The sequence below is a fragment of the Equus quagga genome, chromosome 14, assembly GCF_021613505.1.
Source record: "Equus quagga isolate Etosha38 chromosome 14, UCLA_HA_Equagga_1.0, whole genome shotgun sequence".
Lineage (NCBI taxonomy): Eukaryota > Metazoa > Chordata > Mammalia > Perissodactyla > Equidae > Equus > Equus quagga.
Genome location: NC_060280.1, coordinates 91,366,703 through 91,384,524, shown reverse-complemented (window position 1 = coordinate 91,384,524; position 17,822 = coordinate 91,366,703). Strand labels below are relative to the sequence as shown.

The window sequence follows — 17,822 nt, the reverse complement described above, 5'->3', positions numbered from 1 at the left end:
GTGTGTACAGTGTATTTATTTCTGTATTGGTGTGTTAAATATGTCTCTGCGTGGGTTATATATATTTCTGTATATATGTGTTATATATACGTCTCTATGTGTATGATGTATGTTTCTGTGTGCATGTGTATTATATATATGCCTCTGTGTCGTGTGCGTTTCTGTGTGCATGTGTATTACATATACGCCTCTGTGTCATGCGTGTTTCTGTGTGCATGTGTGTTATATATGTCTCTGTGTTATGTCTATTTCTGTATATATGTGTTTTATGTATGTCTTATGTGTGTTACGTATATTGCTGCATATATGTGTATTATATATGCCTTTGTATGTGTACTATACATATGTGTCTCTCTACATGTAAATATGTGTATTATACATATGCTTCTCTTTGTAATGTTTGATGTATATCTCAATATATTTGTGTGTATGTTATATACACATATACATGGCTATATTTTTTATATATATTATGTATGTCTCTTTCTATAGATGCATGTGATACAGCTATGCACATCATATATATGTATATACATAGAGAGAGAATGATAAAGCTGAGAAACAAGGTAACAATTGATGGGTCTCTATGAAGAGTATACAAGATGTCTGTATTCTTCTTGCAATATTTCTGTAAATTGAAATAATTTCAAAATTAAAAATAAAAAAAAGAAAGGAAGAAATCGCAGGCTTAATGGTCTGTCTCCCCCGGGCAAGGTTTTCCACAAAGGGTCGACAGTGTGAGCCATTTTCAAGCCCCTACAAAAATGTTTGAGGGGCCGGCCTGGTGGCGCAGTGGTTGAGTGAGCACGTTCCACTTCTCGGCGGCCCGGGGTTCGCCGGTTTGGATCCGGGGTGCGGACATGGCACTGCTTGGGAAAAGCCATGCTGTGGTAGGCGTCCCACATATAAAGCAGAGGAAGATGGGCATGGATGTTAGCTCAGGGCCAGTCTTCCTCAGCAAAAAAAGGAGGACTGGCAGTAGTTAGCTCAGGGCTAATCTTCCTCAAAAAAAAAAAGTTTAAGACTTGAAAACAAACCATATCTTTTCGCAAATTTGGAAATGAAAAAACCCTGCAATAGCAAAGTTAATAAATGTTTAATTAAATGTCTACAAAATGTCCCCTGACATGATCTTAACTGCAGCTCAACTCCATGTAGATAATTCATCCCAGTGCCGTGGTCTCCCCAGTGGCCTGCGACTTCTTGAGCACAGGACCACGTCTGCCTGCTCGGGGCTGTGTCCCCAGTGTGCGGCATACAGCCTGGTGCACAGTAGGTGCTTTAGCAATGTTTGCAGAATGCATGAAGTGAGTCTGTGCTGGGTCTGACCTCCATGATGGGATCCTGATTTGCACTGAGTCCCTGAGGCAGAGAGGCCCATCCCCATATTTGCAGGGCTATACGTCCAAATATTTAAAGTTCTACGTCAAGCTGACTGTGAGAGGCTATGCCTCAGTGGCCCCCAATGCTTCATGCTGAATGACGTCCCTGCTCTTGCGTAGCTTTGGCTATTGGGATGTCAGCCCATGTGACACAAGCAGAAGCTGATACATCTTGGGTCTTGGGTCTCGTCGTCTTGAAACACTGCCATCGCCATGTAAGAAACTCAGGCCATCCTGCTGGAGAGGACACATGGAAGAGAACTGAGGGGTCCCAGCTTACAGCCCCAGCAAGCCACGAGACATCTAAAGGTCCACCTGGGACCACGCCTCCCCAGCTGAGCTCCAGGAGGCTGCAGTTGCACGAGTGACCCCTGGGGAAAAAAGTCACCCAGCCGAGTCCACTGCATGTGGCTTTGAACCCCGACGTTTTGAGAATATTTGTTACACAGCAATAGAAAACCAATGCGCTAACTAAGCGCGGTAAAATAATAAAGTACGCCCTATCCTTCCGCTTTAGTAAATAGACCTTCAAAACGATATGGAAAGCTAGGTTCAAATTTATTAGTTCTTTTTTGTTTTACCGAGATTTTTTTCTGTCAGATTTTTTAATTGTGGTAAAATACATATAAGAAGTGAAGCAGGGTCGGCTCAGTGGCGTAGTGGTTAAGTTCACACACTCCTCTTCAGCAGCCCAGAGTTCACAGGTTCGGATCCTGGGTGTGGACCTAGCACTGTTCGTTAAGCCAGCGTCCCACATAAAATAGGGGAGGATTGGCACAGATGTCAGCTCAGCAACAATCTTCTTCCAGCAAAAAGAGGAAGATTGGCAACATATGTTAGCTCAGGGCCAATCTTCCTTACAACGAAAAAAAAAGTGGGCCATATTAGCCATTTTAAAGTAGACAATTCAGTGGTGTGAAGTACATTCATGATATTGGACACCACCACCACTACCTAGTTCCAGAACTTTTTCATCACCCCAAATGGAAATTCTGTACCCACGATCTAGCAGACCATGTGTGGGCTCCAGCACCCACAACTCCTCACCTGGTGAGGGGTTCACTGCAGAAGGGGCAGCGTCAGAATAGAGGCCCCTCTTGACCTGGCCGGAGGCTGGTGCCGGCAGCAGGAAAACACCAGCTTGAAGGCAGCAAGCAGAGGCTTAAGGGATCTTCAACAGGCAGAGCAGAGCAGTGGTGGTGAAGGAGGGCTTGCTTCAGACAAGGTGGGCAGCTCCCCTCAGCTCTGGCCCACTGCAAGCAAGCAGGACTGCAGACCACTCCTGTTGGACCTTCCAATTTTGCAGGAGAAGCCGAAAATCTAGATTTCCATTAGAAATCTCCTGATGTTCAAAATTCTGGGCAGGCCCAACCAAGCATATCTTCAGGTGGGGTTTGGCCAGTGGGGCCCAGTGTAGGATCGTGCAGGGTCTGTGCCTAAAACATGGGTGGGGGTGGGGTGGGTGCCAGAGGAGAGCTGGGGGAGGGGGCTTGGCTTCTGTGCAAATTGGAGCAGGCAACAGGATTGTGACTTGTGGGGGCAGCATTAGCTGCACTCAATGCCAGCCCCTGGCAGAACTCAAAATAGAACTCGGTTGGGGCAGGCTTTTTTTTTTAAATAGCTTTTTTATTTTTTATTTTTTTTTATTTTTTGAGGAAGATTAGCCCTGAGCTAACATCTGCTGCCAATCCTCCTCTTTTTGCTGAGGAAGACTGGCCCTGAGCTCACATCCGTGCTCATCTTCCTCTACGTTATATGTGGGATGCCTACCGCAGCATGGCTTTTGCCAGGCGGTGCCATGTCCACACCTGGGATCCAAACCGGTGAACCCCAGGCTGCCAAAGCAGAATGTGCACACTTAACCGCTGCACAACTTGGCCGGCCCTTGGAGTAGGTTTAAGCCCAAAATTAGTCCCAGTCTTCCTGGAAAACTTTATCCCCCTCACATCTCCTCTCTCAGACCTCTCTGTGTTTCAATTTCCTCTTTGTTATGCCCTCTCTCAGCTTACCAATAACCGATGTTGTGGTTGGTCCAGCCTTTGTGGTTCTTACTATGATCGCAATATGCTCTTCAGCAATGACCATCAGGAAACTTTGAAAAAACAAAGGTTTGTTATTTACAGGACCTGGAAATTACACAGCACGCCTGGGGCCACACAGCAAGGTCACAGGGAGAAAGAGAGAGAGAGTGTGCGGGCTTGGGGTTCTGCTTTTATTGGGGTCAAGGGTGTGGACCTGGGGTTTTGTGGGGTCACTCTTTATTGGTAAATTTAAAACACGAGAGAGGGAATTTAAAGCACAGGGAGAGAAAAAACAAGTGACCCAAATGGTGAGTTACAGAAATCAGCCAATATCTCTGAAACAAAGGAGGCTCGGTATGGGGAGGCGGCCTGGCCCTTTATCTAGTTGTGCGGCCGGCCGTGTGTTTATCTGAGAGTGATGCCTCGGCAATCAAAGCTTAGGTCAGGTACTTGCATCACAAAAAAGAAAAAGAAAACTGTCAGGGTTTATGCTACACTCTTCTTCAAAAAGGAGATTAAAGCCATCCTGCGTCAACCTCATAGGGTATGCTAAGGGAATGAATGGACGTAAAATACTTAAAATAGTGCCGGCACAGAGCGGGCACTGTGGAAGGGTTGGCTAATGTATTAGCTATTTATTGTATTAGCTACATAACAAGTGGCTCAGAACAACAAGACACATTTATTATCTCATAGTTTCTATGGGTCAGGAGTGTGGGAGCGGCTCAGCTGGGTGGTTCTGGCTTGAGGGTCTCAGAAAGTTGCTGACAGACGTCATCGGAGGCTGCCTCATCCGAAAGCTTGACGGGGGCTGGAGGAGGTGCTTCCAGGATAGCTCCCTCCAGCGGCCGACAAGCTGATGTTGGGTTGTTGGGTGGGGGCCTCAGTTCCTCACCATGTGGATCTCTCTCAAAGGCTGCTTGAGCGTCCTCACAGCATGGCAGTCAGCTTCTCCCAGAACAAGGGATCTGATCAAGAAGAAGGCAGGGGCTGGCCCGTGGCGTAGTGGTTAAGTTTGGTGCCCTCTACTTTGGTGGCCCAGGTTCACAGTTCGGATCCCAGGTGCAGACCTACACAGCTCCTCAGCCCTGCTGAGGCAGCGACCCACGTATAAAACAGAGGAAGATCGGCACAGATGTTAGCTCAGGGTGAATCTTCCTCAAGCAAAATAAAAAGGAAGATTGGTGACAGATGTTAGCTCAGGGCGAATCTTCCTCACACACACACACACACAAAAGACAGAGAGAGAGAGACAACAAGGCAGAAGCCACATGTTTTTATGACCTAACCTCAGAAGTTACACACCATCATTTCAACGATCCGCGTTTGGTAATATGGTAGGGAGAAATGACACAAGGGTGTGACTCCCAGAGGCAAGGCTCGTTGAGCTGTTTTGAATAAAGGAAGCATCTCATGGATGCTAAGGACACAGCTGTGAGTCAGCTAGCCTGATTTCAAATCCTAGGTCTCTCCCCATAACTGGCAGACCTTGGACAACTACTACTTGATCTCTCTTTCCTTGTGTCCTCATCTTTAAAATAGAATAACAGCAAGACCTACCTCATTTGGAGTTGCCATTAGGATTAAATGAACATATAATCACTTTAGAACAATGCCTGGCATATATGGAGTGCACAGTAGGTATTCACTGCTATTTTTACTATAAGCAGCCCCTCCGCTCGTGGATCAGCTCCTCTCGTCCCACCCACCAGAAGCACCAATGATTGGAGGGTAGTAAAGAGCAACTGAGGAGCCCCAGTAACCCAGATCCTAGAGATACAGATGGAAAGATGCTGTGGATGAGGCTCTGTCTTGCCCCACATGGAAATATCCCAGAGGCAGGGACTTCATTCTGCTGCCACAGACAGCGAAAAAAAGCCAATTTCATGGCTTCCTTTTTTTTTTTTTTTCAGCCCTTAGCTAACATTTGCTGCCAATTCTCCTCTTTTTTTTTTTTGCTGAGGAAGACTGGCCCTGAGCTAACAAGCGTGCCCATCTTCCTCTACTTTATGTGTGGCACGCTGCCACAGCATGGCTTGACGAGCAGTGTGTAGGTCCACACCTGGGATCCCAACTGGCGACCCCTGGGTCGCCGAAATGGAACGCACAAACTTAACTGCTATGCCACTTGGCCGGCCCCCTCATGGCTCCCTTTTCTGATGAGAGATTCTAGCCCACATGTCACCCTTCTAATGTTACACACTTTGACCAGAGTAGCTGACCATGAGAGGGGGTATGTCTTGCCCACCCTTATGGCCCCAGCACAGTAACTGGCACACAGTAGGTGCCCAAGAAACAACTGATCAGGGTGGCTGTGCCCTTGCCGGGTCAGAGGACATGCTCCACAGAGCAGTTTTTAGGACGAAATCCAGAGCCAGCTGGACACAGCCTTTTCACACATTCTTTTATAGCTTGTTCACAGCAGGTGCCTCTAAGAGCTTCTGGCTTGTTGTGCGCCCTCTGAAACACAGCACGGAGGAAGACGCCCCTGAGAAGTGGCTCATGGGAAAGCCATCAGCTTGGGAAAGGAATTGATCATTTCTCTCTGTGCAAGAAGCCAGGGAGGCCAGGGGCTGGGGGTGGCGAGGTCAGCTGCCAGGACAGATGGTAGCTGTCTGGATGTACTCCTCACCAAGGTTTTCCTCCCTGCCCTCCCCATCTGCCTGTCCCTGCTGTTGGGATCTGCCATCCTGGCGTCTGGCCCGGCCGAGTGTGCAAGTGGTGACCTGCACGTCAGTCCTGGGGCGTGAAGTTTCAGATTCCAGAGGCTGAGCTGGCTCCGAGCCCTGCTGAGTCAACTCTGTTTTTCTCGCTGGAGCTCTGAGCCAACCTGCCACAGGTTCTTCCTGGCAGGAGGGTTTTCTATGCCAGCCTCAATTTCCTAACAGGGTACAGGAGCATTGGTGGGGATGGAGGGGGTGGACTTTGGCAAAAGTTTGTTGAATGAATGCTTAACCTTGTGGCATGGACGTGGTCCAGCCCCACAGCCTCACTCAGTGCTTGGTTTGTCTCAACCCTGCCCCTACGCTGGGCTCAGACTGTTGGGATCTCTCTACCAGTCTGGGATTCCATAGAGGAGAAGAGAGGACTGTTTGTTGAATGAATTAATGAAGGGGGGGGGCTTCCTTCTATGTATCCCCTCTTCCTATTCCGAGGTTCCTATTTTAATACGGGCAAAGATTGACACCGCAGACCCTGAGGACAGAGAGTGGGCGGTGGGGAGCGAGGCCCCGAGCTGGAGACAGAACACGACACACCAGGGTCCTGCCACCAGGGCACCCAGTTGTAGGGGCGGGATGAGGGATGTTCAAGAAATCCACAAACACATCTGCAATGACGAAGCCCGGAGCGGGAAGGAGCGTGGGAGCCGGAGACGTCCCCGGGGGCTCGGCCTGGTCTTCGGACGCTCCCGGGAGCCTCCTGGAGGCGGGGATGTTTGAGGCACGTCGCCGGCTCCCTGCCCGACCCTGCTGGACTGAGCGCGCGGGGGCCCTTTCTCATTCTTCCGCCCGCCCTCTCTGCCAGCTTCTGCCTTGAGGAGGGGGTCAGGAACGTCACCCGCCTGCCCGGGCCCCGCTGAGGCCAGCACCCTTCCCCCCAACCCTCCCCCACCACCCCCCCAGCGTGGCGGAGGGTGGGGGGCTCAGAATTCCGGCGCTGGGAAGGGGACCGTGGGGAGAAGAAGAGTCACGTCTCCCATGGTCGCCAGAGAAGCCACATCAGGGCCTGGCGGGAGGAGCCAGAGTTTTGCACCCCCGGGGAGCCCCCCACCCCCTATCACAAACTGGCCTCCAGGGCCAGAACCCCACCCCCCGGCAGCACGCCCCGCCCCCGGCACTCCCCGCGCCCCGCCTCCCAGGCGCCCCCTCCCACTTCCGCACCCGCTTTATAAACGGGGGCGTCGCGCGGACGCACCAAACTTAGAGGGCCAGTAGCCGCGATCCGAGGCTTCCTGGTGGCTTCTCCACCCGAGCGCGTCTGCGCCAGGACCACGGTGTCTCCAGCCCTCGCGTCTCGAGCCCCCGCGTCCCCGCGCCTAGGCCACCACGGAAGGATGCACCGTGCGCCGACGGCCGGAGCAGCCCTGGTGCTGTGCGCCGCCACCGCAGGGCTGCTGAGCGCGCAGGGCCGCGCGGCGCCCACAGAGTCGCCGCGCTTCGCGTCCTGGGACGAGATGAATGTGCTGGCGCACGGGCTCCTGCAGCTCGGCCACGGGCTCCGCGAGCACGTGGAGCGCACCCGTGAGCAGCTGGACGCGCTGGAGCGACGTCTGGGCGCCTGCGGGGCCGCTTGCAAGGAGCCCGGGGTGTCCAGCGCGCCCCCGCACGCCCCGGCAAATCTGGTCCCCCGCGGCGAGGCCGCCCCCGAGACCCTCGGCAGCCTGCAGGTACGTGCGCTCCTAGGGGAGGGGGCCGCATCCGGGGTTCCTTGAGTCCTCCTGCTCCGGCCTCAAAGGATCGACGGGTGGGTGAGTGGAGAGATTGGTGGCAGAAGGCTGGGTCCTCACCACGGTTTTCACGCCCTCCCCAGACTCAGCTCAAGGCTCAGAACAGCAGGATCGAGCAACTCTTCCAGAAAGTGAACCAGCAGCAGCGGCATCTGGAGAAGCAGCGCCTGAGAATCCAGAATCTGCAGAGCCAGGTGCCGGCTGCTTGCCCCAGGACGGGAGGGAGGTCGAAGCTGCACCTGTGGGGCTCTGGACGTGGAGCCGGGCAGGTTGGGCAGCCTGAGCCAGCCAGACCTGACCACCTCCTCCCTTCCTGTCCCAGGTGGACCTCCTGGCCCCCATGCACCTGGGCCATGGGGGGGCTAAGTCTGCCGGGAGAAGGAGGCTACCCAAGATGGCCCAGCTTGTTGGCCCGGCGCACAATATCAGCCGCCTGCACAGTGAGTGTCCAGACATTCGTTGTCCTCTGGCAGGTTCCCTGTGCCACAGACACACATACACCTGCCATTCCTGTCCCCCTTGTCAGGTCCGCCTTACTGAAAAGGAGAGAGGCCCTGGCCTTGGGTCCCTGTGGGCTCTGGGGAAGGGCTGGTGTGGGTACCTCCCTTCCTCCCTTCTCAGCCCTCACTCTGCCCAGCTGCCCACCCCCCTTTTCCCGGAGAGCCAGCAGACTTTCCCCCAAAGCCTTATGGGCCAGTACCTGGAGCAGGGGTTGGGAGAGAGCGTCCAAGAGGAACTTGAGCTGCAGGGGTGGGGGGAAGCGGGTGGTGCAGCTCAGGGCCACCTTCCTGCAGGCTGGAACCTTCTAGGAGGGCGCGAGGGGGACAAACGGGTGCCAGCTAGGGAGCCTGGAGTCCTCACTAGATGAAGAGAGAATTTTCTGAGGTTTAGCCCCCCCAAGGTCTTTTGGAGTGTGGTTGGGGGCGGGGCGGCTAGGGCAGGGAACCCCCATCTCCCTGGCCAGACAAACCATTCGCTCTTGCATCTCTGACCCGCACACCTAGTCCCTCACCCCTCTGTTGGCCCCCGAGTCCCTGATCACCCTCCCTCCCGTTCGCCACCCCCGAAAAAAGTGAGCCTTTGCCATCACCGTGAGTTCTGGGTCCTTTGTCGTGTATGCCACAAATCACCCCAGATCTCCAACGGCAGCGTGTCTGTGTGTGTGTCTGGCACACGCGCTCAGCTCCCTGCCCCAGACCTGGCTGGCTTCCCTGTGCTCCCCCCTAGGCCGTCACTCGGCCGGGCATCTGTGGCCGCAGTCAACTGGATGAAAGCTCGATCCCCGCCTCATACCCTCCGGCGGGTTACTCGCTTCCAGCCTTCGAGTCTTGAGGGCTCCCCCCTCGGACCCAGTAAGGGTCCGTCGCGCCCCAGCGCACCACCCTCCCCGGCTGAGAGGCTGTGGGGCGGGGCCAGCAGGCAGAGGTCCGCCTGGGAATGTGGCGGCGGGGGGGCGTCGCTGTGGGGACTCCCAGGCTGCGGGCTGAGCCCTGCCAAGTAGGGGAAAGTTCAGAGCTGGAGACAAACAGCTGCTGCTAATAGAAGCCACATTGGTGCTTTGGCCGCGCGCCTGTCTTGATTGGAAGAGAGGAGAGTGGGGGAAAGAGGAGCTGCCCGGGGGGCCGGAAAGTGTCTGTAGTCACTCAGTTCCCGCCCCCACCCCCGCAGTGCCGCCACACTGCCCCCCCTCACCCGTCTTGGGCCCTCCCCTCCCCCGGCCACCTTTCCCCTACTTTCCCGGCTGGCCTGGGGGCGGGGACTTTCCCAGCCTCCCTCCTCTCTCCTCCCACCCTCCCTCCTTTCCTCCTCAAGCCGTCCCTCCTCCGCTGATACCTGGAACCCCGGGCAGGGCCTCTGTGCCCTAAGCCCCACCTAGGCCCCATGCACGTCCTCCATGGGACAAAGCGGAGCCCTCCTGCGTGGCTCAGCTCGTGTCTTGCCCCTTCTGGTTCAGCTTCTTCAATCATTTATTCCTGGCGTCTTTTTTAAACACCTGCCCGCAGATCAGCCTGGGCACTGTTGCTGGAGCCAGGGCAAAGAGCCGCTCTTTGTCCCTGGCCTCTGGAGCCCTCTTCAGTGGGGAGTGTGGGAGAGAGACCACAGATGACCCCAGTGCTGGGGAGTGGGGATTCTTCAAACCCCTTTTGGGAGGTCTGGCCTGGTCTAGGGGTCGGGGAAAGCATTCTTTCCAAAAGCTGGGATTTTTTTCTTTTTCTTTTTTTTTTGAGCAAGATTAGCCCTGAGCTAACTGCTGCCAATCCTCCTCTTTTTGCTGAGGAAGACTGGCCCTGAGCTGACATCCGTGCCCATCTTTCTCTACTTTATACGTGGGATGCCTATCACAGCATGGCTTTTGCCAAGCAGTGCCATGGCCGCACCAGGGATCTGAACCGGCGAACCCCAGGCTGCCGAGAAGCAGATCGTGTGAACTTAACCGCTGCGCCACCGGGCCAGCCCCCAAAAGCTGGGATTTTTAGAATGAGGCTGAGAAAGTCATGAGAGAAGAGGGTCCCAGGCAGACGGACTAGCGTGTGCAAAGTCCCGGTGGCAGGAGGTGTGGTACAAGGAAGGCTGTGTGGCTAGAGGGTGGCCATGCAGTGTGGGAGAAGGGAGGATGGGTGTAGCGGCCAGCCCTGGGGGACCGTGTAGACCATGCTGGGGAACACCATGGGGAGCCATGGAAAACTTTAGGCGAGTGGAGTGGGGGAGCATCATGAGCTCAGGATTGTCCCCTCATGTCCCTGTCACCCACTGCCCAGCCCCCAGACATGCCCATTTCCTGAGACCCTGGGACTGCTCTCTGCTTCAGTGCCTACCCCGACCCCTTTTATCTGCCCTGCAGGGCTGCCCAGGGACTGCCAGGAGCTGTTCGAAGTGGGAGAGCGGCAAAGTGGACTGTTCCAGATCCAGCCTCAGGGGTCTCCCCCATTCCTGGTTAACTGCAAGATGACCTCAGGTAGGATGTGCTGGCCCACCAGGGAGCCCCAGCTTTCATGAGCCCTGCTTTCTGTCACACGCAGCCCACTGCCCCCCCTCCCCCCAGGTTTCCCCTCCTTCCTTCCCTGGTGAGTCCTCGGGACAGGGGTCTAGGCTGACCCTCCTGCCTGCTGGCCAGCCCCCAGTGGTTCTTCCCTGGACCACTTTCCTTCAGTCCTGCCGGGATGAGTGAGAGGAGCATTGCCCTTCCTTGGCTTGGAGGCGGTTTGGGGTTTGGGAGGCAGATGGAGAAGCAGGGGTCCCCTGTGAGTAGAGTCCTCCTGGTGACATTGTACCTCTCCGGGCAGATGGAGGCTGGACCGTAATCCAGAGACGCCGGGATGGCTCCGTGGACTTTAACCAGCCCTGGGAAGCCTACAAGGCTGGCTTCGGAGACCCCCAAGGTGAGTGTTTCCAGAGGGCCGGAGGCGCAGGGGGAGGGGGGGCGGTGGAGGTGGCCGCCTCTCACCCGTCCACCTCTGGGCTGTAGGCGAGTTCTGGCTGGGCCTGGAGAAGGTGCATCTCATCATGGGGGACCGCAGCAGCCGCCTGGCCGTGCAGCTGCAGGACTGGGAGGGCAACGCAGAGTCCCTGCAGTTCCCCGTCCACCTGGGTGGCGAGGACACCGCCTACAGCCTGCAACTCACAGCGCCCGTGGCCAGCGAACTGGGTGCCACCACTGTCGCCCCCAATGGCCTCTCCTTGCCCTTCTCCACTTGGGACCAGGACCACGACCTCCGCAGGGACAAGAACTGTGCCAAGAGCCTCTCAGGTGAGCAACCCCTGCCCCTCCCTGTCCTGTCCTGCGGCAGGTGGTGGGGTGGGGGGGGGGCCTCTCTTCTCTGCTCCACTGCTCTGCCTTCAAGCCCGGATTCCATCCTTTCCCTGCTCCCTAGTCTCATCTCCATATTTGCTGTGTGCCCTGGGGCAGCTGGCTTCATCTCTCCCACCTTCAGTTTTCCCATCTTTAAAATGAGTACAATAACCACAGCACCCACTCTATAGGATTATTATGAAAATTCAATGAGATGACGTTTGTGGGATGGTGGCAGGCACGTGGCAAAGCCACCAAGACAAACCCCACCTTGTGCTAATGAAATTGGGGGCCGAGCCCGGGCCCTGAGGTGAAACCTAGGAAAGGTGGGTCAGAAAATGATGGAATATTGGTAATTTCATATGGGTCTGTCTAACAGAAGTCGATGAAATGGATGACCATCATAGTCTTTAATAAACGTTTGCCATGTGGCAAGCGCCGAGAAGCAGTCACAGATGTGAAAGCTCTGGTTGCCAGGAAGTGGGGGCCCAGAGCCCCAAGGCTCCTTCCTTTGTCACAACCAGGGGTTCCTCGGAACCCAGTTTGACCACCACTGCCAAAGTCCTCCCATCTCAAGAGTGTAAAGTGCGACACCCGGCCTTATCCCCATCCAAGCCCCAGTGGAGACCCAAGGACCCCTGGCCTGACCGTGTTCCCTTTTCTCGACCTCCGGCAGGTGGCTGGTGGTTCGGCACCTGTGGCCACTCCAACCTTAATGGCCAGTACTTCCGCTCCATCCCTCTTCAACGGCAGCAGCGCAAGAAGGGCATCTTCTGGAAGACCTGGCGGGGCCGCTACTACCCGCTGCAGGCCACCACCATGCTGATCCAGCCCACAGCAGCCGACGCAGCCTCCTAGCCCCCTCTATGGGGCCTGGACCCAGGCTCCTGGAGGACAGGACTCTGAATCTGGCTCAGCTTGTGGCCACTCCCTGCCCAGGCAGGGGCTCTGGGCCGGGGCCATCTGGAGACTCATGGACAGTGAAGCCCATGACTGGAGAGGCCCCCTTTCTGAGTGGGGGCTGCAGGCCATGCCCTCTGAGAAGTACGGAGCTACAGAGGTGCAGAGTACAGACCCGGGAAGCTCGAGACTGAGGAGCACTGAGGCCCGCTCCTTGCCCGCCCGAGGAGTAAGGACGCAGAGGGACCACTCGGGGGCAGCCAGGCTGGCCCTCGATGGCGGATTCAGTCACATTGACTGGCCAGGGGACCGGGGCTCCCATGGCCCCTGGGCACCTGCATGGTACTGTGGTGTGTGGGTGCTGTGGGTGGAGCGGCCACCAGCGGTGTCTGGGCGGAGCTCGCGGAATTCTTGGAATAAAACTAACCTCGGAACATTTTGTTCTTTGTCCTTTGGTTTGTTTTAAAAAGTGGACAAGTCCACACAAACATGTCCCTGGAGTGGAGGGTAAATGCTCCCAGGTCCCTTAAGGACAACACTGGTTATTCCTAGCACCTCTGACAACTGATTTAAGTGTCCTTCATTTATCATTGCATGGTGCACATCTCTCTTGTTTTTATTTTCAAAATTACAAAACCCTCATTCGATCCTTCTGGAAGCAGGTAAGAGAGAAAATGAGAACCCTTTCCTGCTCATAGTTATGTACATGAATCTCAGTTAACTTTTATGTCCTGCCATCTGACAGAAATGTAAAGAGTTGCACACCTAATTTTATTTTGCCTAGTGGTCACATTAAAAAAAAAAGTAGAAAGAAGAAAAAGAAAAAAAATACGAGCCAGCCCCGGTAGCCTAGTAGTTAAGTTCAGAGCGCTCTTCTTCAGTGGCCTGGGTTTGGCTCCCTGGGCACAGACTTACACTGCTCTGTCAGCAGCTGTGCTGTGCTGGTGACCCACATACTAAAAACTAGATGAAGATTGGCACAGATGTTAGCTCAGAGCAAATCTTCCTCAGCAAAAAAAACAAAACAAAAACCCACAAAATACAAATGAGTAAAAAAAAAAAGCAATTGAAAAATAAAAAGAAACGAGATGAATTTTATTGAACCCAATGTATCCAAAATATTACTGTTTCAGCATGATCTATATAAAAGTTATTAATGAGGGGCTGGCCCAGTGGCGCAGCAGTTAAGCGTGCATGTTCCGCTTCTCAGCGGCCTGGGATTCACCAGTTCGGATCCCGGCTGTGGACATGGCCCCGCTTGGCAAAAGCCATGCTGTGGTAGGCATCTCATGTATAGAGTAGAGGAAGATGGGCACGGATGTTAGCTCAGGGCCAGTCTTCCTCCGCAAAAAGGGGAGGATTGGCAGTAGTTAGCTCAGGGCTAATCTTCCTCAAAAAAAAAAAAAAGTTATTAATGAGGTATTTGACACTGCTTTTTGTCAAGTCTTTGGAGTCCAGTGTGTGTTTTATGCTCACGGCACATCTCAATTTGGACCAGCCATTTTTCAAAGGCTCAACGGCCACAGAGGCCAGTGGCCACCACACTGGACAGTGCAGCTGTAGTGTGTCTGTACATGCATGCAGTGTTTTGGGTAAATTCTTCACAATTTTTACCACATCTGCATAGGTTTTCCTTTAACTTGTCATTCGAAAAGATATGTGTACACTGGGGCTGGTCCGGGGGCGCAGTGGTTAAGTTCCCGTGGTCCACTTAGGCAGCCTGGGGCTCACCGGTTCAGGTTCCGGGTGTGGACCTACGCACCGCTTGTCAAGCCACGCTGTGCCAGGCGTCCCATGTGTAAAGTAGAGGAAGATGGGCACAGATGTTAGCTCAGGGCCAGTCTTCCCCCGCAAAAAAAGTTATATAAATTCAACTTTTATGGAGTACTAACTACAGGCTAAGCTCTGTACCAAGTATTTGGGATAATTTAGTGGACGAAAACATCCCTGTTCACACCAAGCTTACCTTCCAAACCCTGGCCTTACAGACAGGGCAACCTATAATTGATGGTTCAAACTGACACACTTGGGAGAGTAAAAGTGGGTATACTGTTAATAATTAAGCTGGTGACACATAAAGCAGCTCATGCCCAGGAATATGGGGCCTTACTGACCCAGTTTTTTAAAAATGTAAACACAGGGGCCTGCCCCGTGGCGGAGTGGTTAAGTTCGCGCGCTCCGCTTCGGCGGCCCAGGGTTTCGCTGGTTCGGATCCTGGGCGCGGATCTGACACCGCTCATCAGGCCATGCTGAGGCGGCGTCCCACATGGCACAACCAGAGGCACTCACAACTAGAGTCTACAACCAGGTTCTGGGGAGTTTTGGGGAGAAAAAGAAGAAGAAGAAGGATTGGTAATGGATGTTAGCTCAGATGCCAATCTTTAAAAAAAAAATGTAAACACATCTTTCTACTTCATATGGGGAACCAGTATCACCTGCCACAAACAGGTTAGGAAAACAGCCAATGAAAATATAATGATGCCGATGCTTTAAAATTCCGGCTAGAAAACCGATCTATGGTGAAAACAAAACAAGAAAACCTGAAGAGTGGCAGCCTCTGGAAGGGTGGGGTGGGAATTGACTGGGAAGGGACATGAGGCAAAATTCTCTTGACAGGGGTGGGTTACTCTGTGTGTGTCTTTGTCTTGGCTGATGTACATGTACGCTTCTGATACGTGCATATCATCGTATGTAAATTTCACCTTAAAAAGAAAAAGTTACGAGAACAGCCGTAAACAAATCTTAAACTCCGGTTAATCATCTGCATGCTGAAGCGTTCAGAGTTTTTTGAAATTACTTAGCTAAACCTGGAAGCTTTTTTTTTTTTAAAGACTGGCCCTGAGCTAACATCTGTTACCAGTCTTCCTCTTTTTCTCTTTTTTTTTCTGCCCAAAGCCCCAGTACATACTTGTATACCCTAGTTGTAGATCATTCTAGTTCTTCTATGTGAGACGCTGCCACAGCATGGCTTGATGAATGGTGCGTAGGTCTGCACCCAGGATTTGAACCAGCAAACCCTGGGCCACCAATGTGAAACACACAAACTTAACCATTCAGCCACAGGCCAGCCCCTGAAGTGATTAGAATTTTTAGTGGACTGATGTCTTTATTTGTAATTTGTCCACCAGCATTATTGAGGTATAATTGCCATATAACACTGTATAAGTTTAAGGTGTGTCAAGTGTTGATTTGATACTTACATATTGCAAAGCGATGACCACAGTAGCACTGGCTAACACCTCCATCACGTCACATAGTTACCATTTCTTTTTTGTGGTGAGAACCTTGAAGATCTAGTCTCTTAACAACTTTCAAGTATATGATGCAGTGTTGTTGACTATAATCACCACGCTGTGCAGGAGATCCCCCAAATCTTCAACTTTTTTCGAAATGCGTCAAAAAATAAGATGATGGTGGGGCCGGCACAGTGGTGCAGGGGTTAAGTTCGCACATTTCGCTTCAGCGGCCTGGGGTTCGCCAGTTTGGATCCCGGGTGTGGACCTACTCACTGCTTGTCAAGCCATGCTGTGGTAGGCGTCCCACATATAAAGTAGAGGAAGATGGGCACGGATGTTAGCCCAGGGCCAGTCTTCCTCAGCAAAAAGAGGAGGATGGGTGGCAAATGTTACCTCAGGACTAATCTTCCTTAAAGAAAAATAAGATGATGGATGGGTGGATAGAGATGGATATGCGATAAACCAAAATATTAATAGTGGACTCCAGGTGTTGGGGATATGAGTATTCTCTGTACTATTCTTTCCATTTTTGTAAGTGTCCAAAAATTTCACAATAAAATGTGGGAAAAAAATTCTCACTAGATCTTTTGGCTTTCTGAAGGTTCTGGATCTGAGCTCTGTTTAAAGAGGGAGATGGGCATCAGAAAATTTTCAAGAGATATGAGCCAGAGAGAGTGAGCCTCTCTTCTTGGTAATAATAAAGGAGTTCAAGAATTGGAGAGGGGCCGGCCCGGTGGCTCAGTGGTTAAGTGCGCACGTTCCGCTTTGGCACCCTGGGGCTCGCCGGTTCGGATCCCAGGTGTGGACATGGCACCGCTTAGCACACCATGCTGTGGCAGGCGTCCCACATAGAAAGTAGTGGAAGATGGGCACAGATGTTAGCTCAGGGCCAGTCTTCCTCAGCAAAACGAGGAGGATTGGCGGCAGATGTTAGCTCAGGGCTAATCTTCCTTAAAAAAAAAATTGGAGAAAGGTAAGAGTTTTTCAGTTATTTAATACACTGCTTACAATGGTCACCCATCTCCCACAGCCTGGAATAATGTGATGTCTTGTCTCTGAGACACATATTTGGGAAAAACAGCCTCTGTCCACGCCCTGAGCCACAGCTGCTGTTCACAGGAGAACCTATCTTCCCAATCTTCCTTCTAAGTGTTCCTTAGAAAGGCAGTGAGGGCTTCTTGCTCTGGAGGAAAACCTCTGTGGTTTTCCTGTCCCGTGACTCTTCCTGGAAGGCGCTGGGGCCATAGCCTCCCTGGGGCCCTGGCTGAGCGTAGGTGAGGAGCTCCTCGGCACTGGGAACCAGCCCCTCTCCAGGCTGCTCGTTTGGGGGTGTCCTGTACTAGGCAAGATTGGAGGGTCTCCTTGAGCCCACTGTGGCTGGAACTGGTGGCAAGTCCAGCCTGCCAAAGTGAGGGGGGTCCCGCAGTTAGGCCCTCAATTCTCAAGCTGTACCCGGAGGGCTCATGTCCCCAACCCCATCCATTCTTCAAGCACCATTTCCTGCCCCTCCACCCTCCTCCCCGGGGAACAACAGAAAGAATTTGGGAACCAAACAAGAGCCAGGATGCATAGACAGACCCATACAACCCGAGCAGCGGGAAGCTCTCAACCACAGCACTCCCCTGGATGAGCGGGGACAGCCCACTGAAGCTCTGTGGCCTCAGTTCCTGCATTTGCAAAAAGGGAACGGGTCTGGTACCCTGCCCTCCCACCTCCATCAACCCTTCCCGTTCTCCTGGTGTTACGAGAATTTCATGGAGTATCACGTGAAAAGTGCTCAGAACAGTGTCTGGCTCATAGTGAGCTCACCATATAAACATTAGCCATCCTTATTAATACTGTTATTATTATGAGCCACGCTGGGGTGGGGAGGGAAGCATGACACAGATAGGAAAAAAGTCTTCATGGTGGAAATGGCTTTGAGTCAGTTTTCAAAGGACAAAAATTTTACAAAGATGGGAAGCAAGCTGGGGGCGGGGGGCAGCCCAGCGGCCTAGTGGTTAAGTTCACTCTGCTTCGGCAGCCCTGGGTTTGCAGGTTCGGATC

The 17,822-nt window shown here is 53.0% G+C and overlaps 1 protein-coding gene and 1 long non-coding RNA gene across 2 annotated transcripts; one reads left to right on the top strand and one right to left on the bottom strand.

Moving 5' to 3' along the window:
* Positions 1-1,188: 1,188 nt before the first annotated feature.
* On the bottom strand, positions 1,189-10,118 carry LOC124251716 (uncharacterized). Its single transcript, XR_006891846.1, has 4 exons — positions 8,551-10,118; positions 4,299-4,371; positions 3,392-3,474; positions 1,189-1,619 (listed from the first exon to the last, which is right to left on the bottom strand). It is a non-coding gene; the product is annotated as an uncharacterized LOC124251716 (long non-coding RNA).
* ANGPTL4 (angiopoietin like 4) lies at positions 7,324-12,968 on the top strand. The gene is made up of 7 exons (XM_046684525.1): positions 7,324-7,790; positions 7,934-8,044; positions 8,173-8,290; positions 10,693-10,806; positions 11,135-11,230; positions 11,317-11,598; positions 12,317-12,968. The coding sequence occupies exons 1-7, from the start codon at positions 7,458-7,460 to the stop codon at positions 12,496-12,498; spliced, it is 1,236 nt and encodes a 411-aa protein (XP_046540481.1). The 5' UTR covers positions 7,324-7,457; the 3' UTR covers positions 12,499-12,968.
* The last annotated feature ends 4,854 nt before the right edge of the window (positions 12,969-17,822 follow it).

Bases quoted from the DNA above. Each gene is read 5' to 3' on its own strand.
- ANGPTL4 (XM_046684525.1), top strand. From the start codon at position 7,458: ATGCACCGTGCGCCGACGGCCGGAGCAGCCCTGGTGCTGTGCGCCGCC. The intron at 8,291-10,692 runs GTGAGTGTCCAG...TCTGCCCTGCAG, and splicing joins CAATATCAGCCGCCTGCACA to GGCTGCCCAGGGACTGCCAG. The intron at 11,599-12,316 runs GTGAGCAACCCC...GACCTCCGGCAG, and splicing joins CTGTGCCAAGAGCCTCTCAG to GTGGCTGGTGGTTCGGCACC.